Source organism: Primulina eburnea, chromosome 3 (assembly GCF_022965805.1).
Source record: "Primulina eburnea isolate SZY01 chromosome 3, ASM2296580v1, whole genome shotgun sequence".
NCBI lineage: Eukaryota > Viridiplantae > Streptophyta > Magnoliopsida > Lamiales > Gesneriaceae > Primulina > Primulina eburnea.
Genome location: NC_133103.1, coordinates 28,512,333 through 28,526,282, shown reverse-complemented (window position 1 = coordinate 28,526,282; position 13,950 = coordinate 28,512,333). Strand labels below are relative to the sequence as shown.

Sequence of the window (13,950 nt, the reverse complement as noted above, 5' to 3'; positions counted from 1 at the left end):
AAATGCTTCCTTTGCCATTTCTGGACAATCAGTCATCAACAACCTCAACAACATCACACTGCAACAATAACATCGACGATACGTCGCACCCCAACTCCTGCGACAGCAATATCATCGAACGAACGACGGTACGTCGCACCCCACAGCAATATCGTCGAACGAATAACATCAACGAATCGTCACACCCCAACTCCGGCGACAGCAATATCGTTGAATGAACAACATCAACGTGACGTCTCCCAACAACGGCAGCCAACAACATCAACAATAATAAACAACAACATATATAATATCAAATCACCCAATTCCAGTGATTTATCATTGTTCAACGCAATAGTATTTATCAATTTAAACAATAACAACATATGCTTGTACGTCAACACGTACCTGATAATCGAGTATATATATATATATAATCCGGCTATTTCTTTGATCTCGAGCCTTGTGTTGTATCTAAATAATTAAACAACAATTATCAGATCATTATCACCGTATCAATACAATCATAACAGCCTCAATATATAACATCAAATAGCCCAACAAAAATTATTCAACAAAATATAAAACTCGATTATAAATTATTATCATTCAACAATTTCATATTCTGGTGTATTTAATTCACAATACTAACATAAATACACCTTAATAAATTAACTCCAATTAATAGGCTGTTTTACAACATCCGTTAAACTACGAAAACTTTATATCAACGTGTAGCCTATACTTCGTAGATTCCGAATATATGATCAGAATTAATAACAACTGACAAACAACTCAATCCAACGATTAAAAATCCCTTATTATAACAAATTAGAAATAATTCAAAACAACATCACATAATCTTCTCTACTTCGTTAAAATCATATAATATTCAAAAAATTTCAATTTCTGTATGATTTAACAATTTATCGGATTTATTTCAAAAATCAACGAATTTCAAACATCACCAAAAATATAAAATTTATATCTCAAATCGAAGACCTCGTGGCAACGATTCCAGAACTGAAGTCGGTTCGTCGATTCGATAAACCGATAAGTCGCACGATCGAAAAGAAAATTTAAAAATCTCATTTCTCTCTTCTCTAACCCTACTGTCAAAACTTGCTGTCAAAATAATGAATTCTCGATCAATATTTTCAAAGTTATCTTTTTCTTATTTTTTTTGAAATATTATATTGTATTATATTAATAATACAAAAAATTAATATAACAATACAATTCATAACTAAATGGAATAAGATAATTGAAATACAAATGCAACTTGAAACACATAATTCAAATACAAATAATTCAATGATTTTTCGGTCGATATAAAAGAATAAAAGACAAAAATGCTCACTTCGCACTACGAAATACTTTAATTGATCATTTGTGGGATGAATATAGTTATTCAAATATTTAAAGTTGTATTCTTATTATATTTGAAGTTGTATATGTATTGTGTTTGAATTTTTATTCATATTTTTCCATTTAAATAATTTTTGTATATTAATTCATATTATATATAAATTAATTAATTATTTATATAATTAAATTATAACTTAATATTATTATTTATTTAACATTTCCAATGCCAATATATCTGTTTGGACCAGTCAAACGATCAAATTTTTCAAAACTCAAAACATGAAACTTCTATATATTTGAGTTTTCTACGTTATATCCAAATTTCAAATCATTTGGACTTCTTATGACCAACATATGTCATATTTAATTCTGTAAAAATTGTTAATTATTTAGTAATATCCAATTACTAAATCAACAAATTGTAATATTTGCTTCAGGCGTTACATTTCTACCCCCCTTAAATGAATTTCGACCCCGAAATTAGTCAACAATGGTAATAACATGCATAAATAAAGATGCGTCATACCATCTGAATAAGTAGGGGTAGAGCTCTCTCATATGCCACTCTGTCTCTCAAGTGGCTTCTTCGACACCTCTATGCTCCCACTGAACCTTCACCATCGGTAAAAGCTTAATACGAAGCTTCCGTTCAGATCGATCCAAAATACGAACTGGTCTCTCAACATAAGACAAATCAGGATCTAACTGAACATCAGAAATATCCAACACATGTGAAGGATCCGGGTTATACTTCCGCAACATCGACACATGAAACACATCATGAATACCAGATAAAGATGGAGGTAGAGCCAATCGATAAGCCAAAGTGCCTATCCGCTGCAATATCTCATACGGGCCAATATATCTCGGTGCTAACTTTCCTTTTACATCAAATCGTACTGTACCACGAAAAGGATAATATTTCAAAAATACTCGATCGCCCTGCTGAAATTCTAATGGTCTTCGTCTTTTATTTGCATAGGCAGTATGTCTATCTTGAACTGCTTTCGATCGCTGATGTATCAACTTTACTTTCTGTTACATCTCATTAATCATATCAGGACCTGTGACTGCAGCTCGATCAACATCATCCCAGTATAATGGATATCTACAATGTCTCCTATTTCCAAGTCGGTACATCTAAACTCCTCAATTCACCTCCTGGCCTTCTCCTCTCAGCTTTGATCCGTTGACAATTGAGACATCGACGTACAAAATCAATCACATCACGTTTTATCCCCTTCCACCAAAACTGAGAACGTAGATCCTTATACATCTTCTTGTCACCGAGGTGGATAGAATACCGACTACAATGTGCACGCCGCAACAGACCCTGGCGCAACTGAGATGCATCAGGAACTACCCATCTATCCTTCATCCTCAAACTGCCATCAGTAGCCACTGTAAAACAAGTATCTTGTTTCCGAGAAACCAACTCCTTCTAGCGCTGAACTCTCTCATCTGTCATCTGTGCATCACGAATACAACCATATATATTAGGTTCAGCTAATAAGGTAGATTCCTGGATAGGAGTCGTCGAGATATCAAAATCATATCCCAAAGAACAACAAGACATCATCATAGCTGATAAACGACTCACATCCTCTGCAGTACAACTCACTTTACGACTCAGTGCATCAACTGTAAGATTGGCTCAACAAGGATGATACCAATTTCACAATCATAATCTTTCGACAAATCTAACCATCGTCTCTGTCTCATATTCAACTCTGTCTGGGTAAACAAAAATCTCAAACTCTTATGATCCGTATAAATCGTAAACGAGGTACCATATAAATAGTGTCGCCATATCTTCAAGGCAAAGATAATTCCTGCCAACTCCAAATCATGCACAAGGTACCTTGTTTCATGTGGTTTCAGCTGTCTCGAGGCATATGCCACCACATGTCGATCCTGCATCAAAACACATCCAAAACCATGTAATGATGCATCAGTATAACCAACAAACCTCTCGTTTTCTGTAGGGATTGATAACACCGGTGCAGTCGTCAGTCGGTGCTTCAACTCCTGAAAACTCCTCTCACATGCTTCAGACCACTGAAATCACACACCTTTCTGAGTCAACTGTGTCAAAGGTCTAGCAATATTTGAAAATCCCTCAATAAATCGACGATAATAACCTGCTAAACGCAAGAAACTATGGATCTCTGGTACAGACATACGTGCAGACCACTGTAACACGGCTTCGACCTTCGTTGGATCAACAAAAATCGCATCTCTCGATATAGCATGACCCAAGAAGACCACAATCCAACCAAAACTCACACTTACGGAGTTTGGCATACAACTGTCTATCTCGCAACACCTGTAATACTGTGCGCAAGTGCCCTGCATGCTCAGCCTCACTCCTGGAATATATCAATATATCATCAATAAACACAATAACAAACCGATCGAGATAAGGCTGAAATACCCTATTCATCAAACTCATGAACACAGCTGGAGCATTCGTCAACCCAAACGGCATAACCAAAAATTCTTAATGCCCATATCTAGTCCTGAATGCTGTCTTCTGAATATCCTCCTCTCTAGCTCGTATCTGATGATATCCTGACCTCAATTCAGTCTTCGAAATACTGAGGTTCCCTGTAACTGATCAAACAAATCATCAATACGAGGGAGGGGATATTTATTCTTAATCATTACCTTATTCAGATGTCGATAGTCAATACAAAGCCACATCGTTCCATCTTTTTTTCTCACAAATAAGACTGGTGCACCCCAAGGCGATACACTAGGGCGAATGTATCCCTTGTCCAGCAAGTCCTGCAACTGGGCTTTTAACTCTCTCAACTCTGTTGGTGCCATTCTGTAAGGAGTACGAGAAATAGGGGAAGTACCTGGCATCAACTCAATCCCAAACTCCACCTCACGGGCTGGTGGGAAGCCTGAAATCTCATCAGGAAATACATCGGCAAACTCAGCAACTATAGGTATCTCCTCTATTCCCACCTCCTTCTTCTTTTCTGTCACATCTACAGCATAAATAAGATAACCCTCATGTCCATGCTCCAATAACCGAGACATCCTGATAGCAGATACCAACGGAACACGGGGACGAGAACCCTTCCCATAAAATGTCCAACGCTCTTTCTCATTTGTATAAAAATATATCACCCGATGATAACAATCAACTGTCGCACAATATCTCCTCAGCACATTAATTCCCACAATACAATCAAAATCAGTCATCTCTAAAATAATCATATCAGATCTCAGCTCATAGCCCTCATAAGAAATAATATCATATGATATCATCGATACAACTGATATATCAACTCCAGAGGGTGTCGAAACAGAAAAAGACATAGAAAATGGAGACGAGAGCATATGATGCTCAACAACAAACCTCTTCGATATAAATGTATGCGAGGCACCAGTATCAACAAGAATATAAGCAGGATAAGAACATAAATAACACTTACCCGCTATCATCTCCTCTCCTGCCTCCTCTGCCTGCTCTCGGGTCAAAGAATACTGTAATATCCCAAGTTTTTATTGTTCTATGATCAATGATTTCATGTGTTATGGTTATGGGATATTCATATATTGATATGGTCAAGTTTGGTGATGGTTATAGTTAATGTTATTGACAATGGTTTAGAGAATTTATAGTGGTCTAGTTGTTGATGATTTTGGGAATGGATGAATGCTAGTTGTGATGGTATTATGCTTGATTTTAGAAGAAGTTTGGTTGTTATAATTTATAAGAATTGAGTGGAATAAGAAAAGGTTGGATATTAAGTCAAGAAATGATGTTTTTAGGAGTTCGTGTCGGAGGAATAGAGCTAGGGTGCAGCGTGTAGCGCTGCTGCGCGGCGCAGCAGCGCACCCGCGCTGCCACAAGCAGCGCAGGGGCGCTGCCTGCGCCGAACCAGCAGCGCACCCGCGCTGCAAGTTGAGCGCGGGTGCGCTGCCATGATGTATTGGACGAAATTGCTACTTCCAAAACACGATTTTAAGCTTGGGAATTGATTTTTATGCTTGGTTTTGAGATTTATCTTCATTCCTTCATTTCTACTTCTCTCTCATACGCTTCCTTCTCATCTTCTTCCCCAAAATTCTCTCTTCCAAATCTTCAACCAAGTTCAAGGATTTTTGAGGAAATCTTAGCATCTCCTAGTCTAGGTGCAAGCTACAAGGTAAGATCTTAGTTATTCTTTGGTTTTGCAAGGAATTGTTGGGTTGAAGGGTTGAGTTGACTTTTTGGATCTATGTATATATGGTGTTAATTCATAGATTTTATGGTGTTTATTGTTGTAGGGATTCTTTTGAGGTCATCTTTGCCACCAAGTGTTGATTGGGTTGTAAGTAGAGGCTATTCCTTGTGCTCACATGATATATATGTATCCAAGCCATTTTATTGATGTCTAGCTTCGTTCATTGTTTCGTTATTGCCATATTTGTTGTTATATATTCATTGATCCAAGAATCCTTGATAAAGAAGCTAGCAAGATATTGTGCTTATCAAGTGTTTGTTCAATTGTCCCAATGAATTTCATATGTTTCAATCCAAGGAATGATAGTAATTCATGCATGTTATTGGCCAATCATATGAAGAGTATCTCTCACAGTCTGGTATATATTTTCATATATCACAGAGATACTATCCATAGGTTATCTCTCACAGTCTGATATATATATATATATATATATATATATATATATATATATATATATATATATATATATATATATTAACAGAGATAACATTCACAGGTCACAGAATACAAGTTACAGACTATCATTTCCTCTCATGGTTATCTCTCAAAGTCCGATATATATTTATATATATTAACAGAGATAACATTCACAGATTACAGATCATTGAGCTATTGTTTCATTTCCTTTAATTCATGTTATGATATACCATCTATATCGATTTTATCATTATTGTTCATTGAGGATGGTATTATTCAATGTTTATTGCCATTGCAATGTTTCAAGCCAAGCCATATAAATATGTATTTGTTATGTAAAGTTCTCTACTTACTGAGTTTTATCTCATTTCAGTTAATGTCATGTGATGCAGGTAATAAAAAGATTTGAAGCAGATTGTCCAAGGGGAAGAAGTCATATAGCTACTGTATTGGAAAAGTTTTATTTAATTATGTTAATGTTTTTATTGGTGTGTGTTGAACATTTAAAGTTTAAAAATATCATGTATTTTATTATATGTAATATTGGTATTTGAATTAGATGTTTAAGATTATGTATTGTATGTATTGTAAGACAATGTTTGCAATGTATATATAGTATAATTATTTTTATTTTAAAGATAAATGCTTCCGCTGACGTCAGGTTATTTTAGAATTTAAAATGTGTTAAGTAGTGGGTTGTTTCAATTGGTATCAGAGCAAAGTTCTTTGGACCATATATGACTTCTTCTGCCTAAGACAATTTGGTATGTTTTCGATCCTGCATCTATTGATTTTAACATTGACAGTTGATTCTATTTCATTGACATTGATGTATTCTTTCATCCTATCCATGTTTATATGAGCATATGTATAGGAAATGCCTCCCAAGCGTAAGAATGTTGAAGGGGATGATAGTACCCCTCCCATAGACAAGACTACACGAGTAATAGATGAATTCACTAAGTTATTGCAAGAGCAAGCTAAGGTTCATGGTGAACAGATTCAACAGTTATTGACTATGCAATCGACGATTCAAGGTCAAGTTCAAGAACGAGTCCAAGGCACGACAAACAGTTCTGAAAATGGTGCTTATGATCGTTTCAGGCGGATGAACCCTCCTGAATTTATTGGTGGTCCTGATCCATTAGTAGCTCTAGAATGGGTTAAAGCTTTGGAAGCCATCTTCAACTATTTGAAATTCACTGAGCAAGAGAAGGTTAGTTGTGCTGTGTTTATGTTGGTCAAGGCTGCTCGTATTTGGTGGGAAGCCACCAAAGTGACTGTTAATGTTGAAGAACTGAAATGGAACGAGTTTAAAGATTTATTTCAAGCCAAATATTTTTCAAGGGAAATTAATTACAAGAAGGTGAAAGAATTTCTTGAGTTAAGACAGGCTTCTTTGTCTGTTGCTGAGTACATATTGAAATTTGAAGAAGGTTGTGTATTTGTTCCGTTTATTGCCGAGAATGACAAGGATAAAGGTGAACACTTTCTTCGTGGGTTGAAGCCCGAAATTATAAGGGATGTGCATATGTCCAAGGTGGTGACATATCAAGAAATTGTGGAAAGAGCCTTACTTGCTGAACATGATGAGCAAGAGATAGAGAAGGAAAGGCAGTTGAGGAGACAAGTTTTTCAAGCTAATGGTCAGGGTTCAAGTGTAAATGTTCGAGGAGGTTATAAAGGCAAAGGCAAGATGGAGCAGCGTAGTAGGCTTCCTTTGCCTCCTACAGATAGTGAACGACCATTGTGTCCCAAGTGTGGAAAGCCACACAAAAGAGAATGTTTAATCGGAAGTGGTCGTTGCTATAGATGTAAGGAAATGGGGGACACAGTATATAATTGTCCTCTTTCGTTTGGAAAAGGAAAAGTTCAGGGAAGAATCTTTACGATCACAAAAGAGGGCGCAAATCCTGATGCTTCAGTCATATCAGGTAATATTTTCATTTTGGGCAAAGAAGCACTTTGAAACGTCCTCATCTTTTATTGCTTTAAAAGTACTAGAAATTTTTTTTTTTATCTCTCACATTTTCGGTCATTACATGCACATGCACATAAAAATAATCTTGCACCATTTTAAAGTAAATCATCCAACTAGTATTTGAAAATTTAAATGAATAATCAAACCAGAAATCGTAAAACGTTTTACCAAACCTAAAAAGCAATAAATGTTGAAAAGTGTAGCCCATACTAAACTCTCAAAAATCTCTCAAAAGCATAAACAAATAGTCTTAAAATCTTTAAAAGAAATCATAAAGCGTAATGCGGAAAAGTAGAAGCGCTGGTCCTCGGATTGTGTGCACCTTCAGTCCAGTAGTATCACCCGTCAAGTCCTCCCTCAGAACCACCTACATCCATCACACCTAGTGAGTCTAAAGACTCAACACACCATAATCTTTGTAACGAGTAATACGTAATACAGTCAACATATAACGGTGAAAAATATTTGTACTTAAAATATCGTTTTCATGAAGATGCATAAACATAAACATTTTCGTAAACATTTTCATGATGCATAAAACTTTAAACATAAACATTTTCATGACATGCATAAATAAACCTTAATCTTTTTCCTTTTTCCTCAACATGACATAACATTTAAACATGATCATAAACATTTTCCTTTTCCTTTTCCTTTGTTGAATTCAGTTCGTTAATTGTGACTTTCCTCTCATGACATGACCTCTCGATGGATCCATCAGAAATATAACCACAGTACTGGGCGGCGGGGGACACCAGCAACACTCTCACCGATCAACTGGGCCCTGGCCTAACATGAATCGAATAGAAATACGATCGTCGGGGCTCCCAATGCGCTTTCTCCTCACGACATTCCTATCCTAACCTCAAACCTCATAACCTCTTAACCTCTTGTTCGCAATAATGGAAACACGATCGTCGGGCTCCCACTGGGACCATCACCCTCACGATATCGCCACCATTAACGAACTAGTCACAATCACTTCACATCCTTCAACACTTTTCATTCACATCACTTTATAAAAACGTGCATAACATAACATTTTCATTTCCTTTGAAACCAAGCATGCAACATGTATTTTAAACGTCTTCTTCAATCATAAACGTTCTTTAGACATTTAAAAATCAGCATTTAATCATGCGAAATTCATATACATTTCAAAATCATCATAATAACATAAAACAGCATTTCGGGCACTGCCATGACCTTTACTAATTTCCCGGTGTAAAATGACCGTTTTACCCCTAGCTTCGACATTTTTCGTTTTTGATTATTTTCTTGATTTCATGACTCAACATGTCCCAAATAATTATTTAAGCTTATATGAATTTTTTCGTAATTTTATTTGGCTTAAACTTAGACTTTTTCAATTATCTTTTCTTAATTATTTTAACGGTGTTTTAATCCCGAAAATTACCAAACTTTAATATAAAATTCCTAAATTCTAAATTTAGTCTTTTTATATTATTTTAGCCCTTATGGATCACGACTCGACCCCCGTGAGTCGTTTTCCAATTTTTCTTTGTTTTAGAACTCAATTTGACACCTAAACTTCAACCCCGAGCCATCTCTTAATTTTATCGAGTTACCCCCCGAACCATATCGAGCCAAAAGTTGCCCAACATGTCAAAGTTACCTACTGGACTCTAAGTTCGACAAGGAACCCACCCAAAACCAAAAAACGAGACAACCCAACCCGCTGCTAGTGCTGGCTGAGAACACCTATTTGCATGGGTTCTATGTTTTGATGTCTAGACCCTAACCCACGACTTGAACCTCTAACCTACCCCTCCAACACTCGTCTAGGACTCTTAGGATGTACCCTGACCCAGCCCTTGAACCCCAGGCCAAGCCCACGTCTCCTGCGCAAACCCTGAAGTCTGCGCAAGGCAGAAGTGCTTCTCGGGTGGAGCCTTGCTTGGCAAGGCCTCCTCCCAGCCCACACGACTCGAGTCCTAGCATGACTAGGACTCCTCCCTGACCCCTAACCGACTCTAGCCGAGCCCTGGCCCAAGCCAAGACCAAGCCAAATCCTTTTTTTTTTCATGGAACCCGATCACCCAAACCATGACAGCAAAGAACGGTTCTCTTTTTTTTTTGTTTTCTTGTTTTCTTGATTCGGTGGTGATCGGCTGTGTCTAAGAATTCTTCTAACGTGTACAGACGTCTATTTAGCATTTTTTTAACATCATGGCAGCCCCTCACAACATAAAACATGAGTTTAGATCATAGGAACATGAATTTACTCTTGTACATGCCATAAACCGTAAATATCGAAAACGATTTCCGTGTTCTTCATGCATTCAAATATTCGAACAATAATATGATATGATGGATGAGAAAAGTAGATTAAGGCGTGCCTTTGCGTTATATACGCTCGAATAACCGACGACAACGAAGAACGGGAGAGATGACAAGGCTAGAACTCCACGTGAAAGCCTCCCAAGGCTGCTGCCGATTTTCTTTTCCAGAATTAAAGAGTGCCGTGTGTGGTGTTGTGTTGGAGAGAGTTTTTAAAAGATAAAATAGAGTGGCCGATTAGGTGATTCTAGAATTGTGGCAAAAATACACTTTATATACTAATATAATTATCTAAATAGGCTTAGGCCTATTAAGCCATAAATTAAAGCCCAATTAAATTAATTAGATTTTAAATAAAATAGAAACAAGGTTTTCTTTTAAATAAAAATGTGAATTTAATAGCCGGGATGCCCGAAAGCTCGAATTTTATTTTAAAAACCAACACCGATAAAATCTACGTCCCGGCGTATAAAATCATCTCAAAACTCCTTATTTTCGAAAATGCTTAGAATATCGACCATCTTTTAAATCATTAAAAATAATCATTTAATAAAAATATTTTACATTTTCTTCAGCCCTCGGTCCCCGTTCCTCGATCGTCGCTTGAATATTCCTAAAAATTTACATTTTATGCATGATGACAATAAAATCATATTTAGCAAATAAACATGTATGTCACATAATTAATTAGCAATTAAAATAAATTAATTACCCATTTTTCATAATTTCGTAGATTCGCATGCAGTTGGATTACGTCGTCTAATTTTGGACCTTACAATTCCTCCCCCCTTAAATAAAATTTCGTCCTCGAAATTAGAACTTACCGAATAAATCTGGATAGCGACCCTTCAAGTCCCTCTCGGTTTCCCAAGTAGCTTCCTCTTCCGAGTGATTCAGCCACTTGACCTTGACCATTGGAATGACTTTGTTTCGCAATCGTCTTTCTTGTCTAGCCAGAATCTGGACAGGTCTTTCCTCATAAGTCATATTTGGAGTTAGTTGGAGAGGTTCATAATTAAGCACATGCGACGGATTCGACATGTACTTCCGCAGCATCGAAATGTGGAACACATTGTGAACTCCAGAAAGTGCGGGTGGCAGTGCCACTCTATAAGCTAGTGACCCAATCCTCTCCAAAATCTCGAACGGACCAATAAATCTCGGACTAAGCTTGCCTTTCTTGCCAAAGCGCATAAAACCCTTCATGGGTGCTATTTTCACAAATACGTGGTCGCCCACTGCAAACTCTAAGTCCCTACGCCTCTTGTCCGCATAACTCTTTTGTCGGCTTTGTGCAGTCTTCATTCTATCACGAATTTTGACTACTAGCTCAGCCGTATCTTCAATCACATCTGGACCAATATCTCTTCTTTCCCCAACTTCATCCCAATGAATAGGAGATCTACATTTTCTTCCATAGAGTGCCTCAAAAGGAGCCATCCCAATTGATGATTGGAAACTGTTATTGTAGGTGAACTCCACTAGAGGTAACTTTGGTTCCCAACTGCCTTGGAAATCAATAACGCATGCTCGCAGTAGATCTTCCAAAATCTGTATAACCCTCTCTGACTGGCCATCGGTCTGAGGATGGAATGTTGTACTGAATAGTAACTTGGTCCCCATCGCTGCATGTAGACTCTTCCAAAAAGATGACGTGAATCTCGGATCTCTGTCAGAAACAATGGTTACCGGAATCCCATGCAGCCGAACTATCTCTCGAACATACAAGTCGGCATACTGAACCATAGTGAATGTCATCTTAATAGGTAGAAAATGCGCTGATTTCGTAAGACGATCAACTATCACCCAAATGGCATTAAATCCCTTAACAGTCTTAGGCAATCCTACAACAAAGTCCATGGTGATATTTTCCCATTTCCACTCGGGAATAGGGAGTGGCTTCAATTTTCCCGCTGGTCTCTGATGCTCTGCCTTGACTTGCTGACAAGTCAAGCACTCGGATACATACCTCAAGATGTCTCTCTTCATGCCTGGCCACCAATACAACAACTGCAAATCCCTATACATCTTTGTACTGCCCGGATGAATGGAATATGGTGTGTCATGGGCTTCCTTCATAATGAGATGTCTCAAAGAATCGTCACTAGGAACCCATAGACGGTCTCGATAACGGACTAAACCATCCACCACTGAATATAAATTCCGGCCCTTGGCTTCATCTCTAGCTCTCCACTTTTGCAACTGCTCATCAGTGGACTGCCCATCACGGATTTTATCTCTCAATGTTGATTGGACTGATAATGTGGCAAGATTAGGGGCCTCGCCCCTAGCATACACTGTAAGCTCAAACCGCTGTATCTCGGACTGCAACGGTCTTTGGAGCGATAATTGAGTGATAACTGCTGCCTTTCTACTCAATGCATCTGCCACTACATTAGCTTTTCCCGGATGGTAGCTAATTTCACAGTCGTAGTCCTTTACCAATTCAAGCCATCTGCGCTGTCTCATATTCAACTCCTTTTGGGTGAAGAAGTATTTCAAGCTTTTGTGATCAGTGAATATTTTGCACTTCTCCCCATAGAGGTAGTGTCTCCAAATTTTCAGTGCGAAGACTACTGCTGCAAGCTCAAGATCATGAGTGGGGTAGTTCTTTTCATGAATTTTCAACTGTCTTGACGCATAGGCGATAACTCGGTCGTTTTGCATAAGAACTGCGCCCAAACCAAGCTTAGAAGCGTCGGTATAAAGAACATAATCCCCTTGCCCCGATGGCATAGATAGCACTGGCGCTGATATCAAGGCTTGCTTCAACTTGTCAAAACTGTCTTGGAACTCGGGTCCCCAATTAAATTTTGCATTCTTCTTTGTCAAGGCGGTCATGGGTACCGCTATAGATGAGAACCCCTGAATAAACTTGCGATAGTAGCCAGCTAGTCCCAAGAAACTGCGAATCTCGGTGACGCTCTTTGGTACTAGCCACTCTCTCACAGCTTCCACCTTACTTGGATCGACCTCTACTCCACTACTAGAGATGATGTGGCCTAAAAACGCCACTCTATCAAGCCAAAACTCGCACTTACTGAATTTTGCATACAACTTTCTATCTTGCAGTACTTGCAGTGAGGTATTCAAATGACGGCTATGCTCCTCTCTGCTCTTGGAATATATCAAAATGTCATCAATGAAGACAATAATAAACTGATCCAGAAACGGATGAAAGACGCGATTCATGAGATCCATGAAGATCGCTGGCGCATTGGTCAACCCGAATGGCATGACCATAAACTCATAGTGCCCATATCTTGTGCGAAACGCCGTCTTGTGAACATCAGACTCCTTAACTTTCAACTGATGGTATCCCGATCGCAGATCAATTTTTGAAAATATCGAAGCCCCTTGCAATAGGTCAAATAAATCCTCAATTCTCGGTAATGGATACTTATTTTTGATGGTGACCCTGTTGAGCTCCCGATAATCAATTCAAAGACGCATGCTACCATCTTTCTTTTTCACAAATAGCACTGGAGCACCCCATGGAGAGTAACTAGGGCGAATGAAACCCTTGTCTAGCAGTTCTTGAATTTGATCTTTCAATTCTTTCATTTCAGCGGGTGCTAGACGATACGGTGCTTTAGATATAGGAACAGTGCCCGGCATAAGATCAATGGAGAACTCCACCTCACGATCGGGTGGAATGCC

At 38.0% G+C, this 13,950-nt stretch overlaps 1 protein-coding gene and 1 long non-coding RNA gene across 2 annotated transcripts; one reads left to right on the top strand and one right to left on the bottom strand.

Annotated features, from left to right (window-relative positions):
• Positions 1-1,920: 1,920 nt before the first annotated feature.
• Positions 1,921-4,560, bottom strand: LOC140827215 (uncharacterized). The gene is made up of 4 exons (XM_073189842.1): positions 4,015-4,560; positions 3,420-3,558; positions 2,506-2,748; positions 1,921-2,246 (listed from the first exon to the last, which is right to left on the bottom strand). The coding sequence occupies exons 1-4, from the start codon at positions 4,558-4,560 to the stop codon at positions 1,921-1,923; spliced, it is 1,254 nt and encodes a 417-aa protein (XP_073045943.1).
• Positions 4,561-5,404: 844 nt separating this feature from the next.
• LOC140827506 (uncharacterized) lies at positions 5,405-6,499 on the top strand. Its single transcript, XR_012116982.1, has 3 exons — positions 5,405-5,510; positions 5,632-5,675; positions 6,401-6,499. It is a non-coding gene; the product is annotated as an uncharacterized lncRNA (long non-coding RNA).
• The last annotated feature ends 7,451 nt before the right edge of the window (positions 6,500-13,950 follow it).

What these genes read in the sequence shown, in the direction of transcription:
- LOC140827215 (XM_073189842.1), bottom strand. Translation starts at nt 4,560, where the DNA reads ATGACTGATTTTGATTGTATTGTGGGAATTAATGTGCTGAGGAGATAT. An exon ending in ACTATCGACATCTGAATAAG is followed by an intron (nt 3,559 to 4,014) that starts GTAATGATTAAG and finishes GATCCAACGAAG; the next exon opens with GTCGAAGCCGTGTTACAGTG. An exon ending in TGAGAGGAGAAGGCCAGGAG is followed by an intron (nt 2,247 to 2,505) that starts GTGAATTGAGGA and finishes TTCGTGGTACAG; the next exon opens with TACGATTTGATGTAAAAGGA.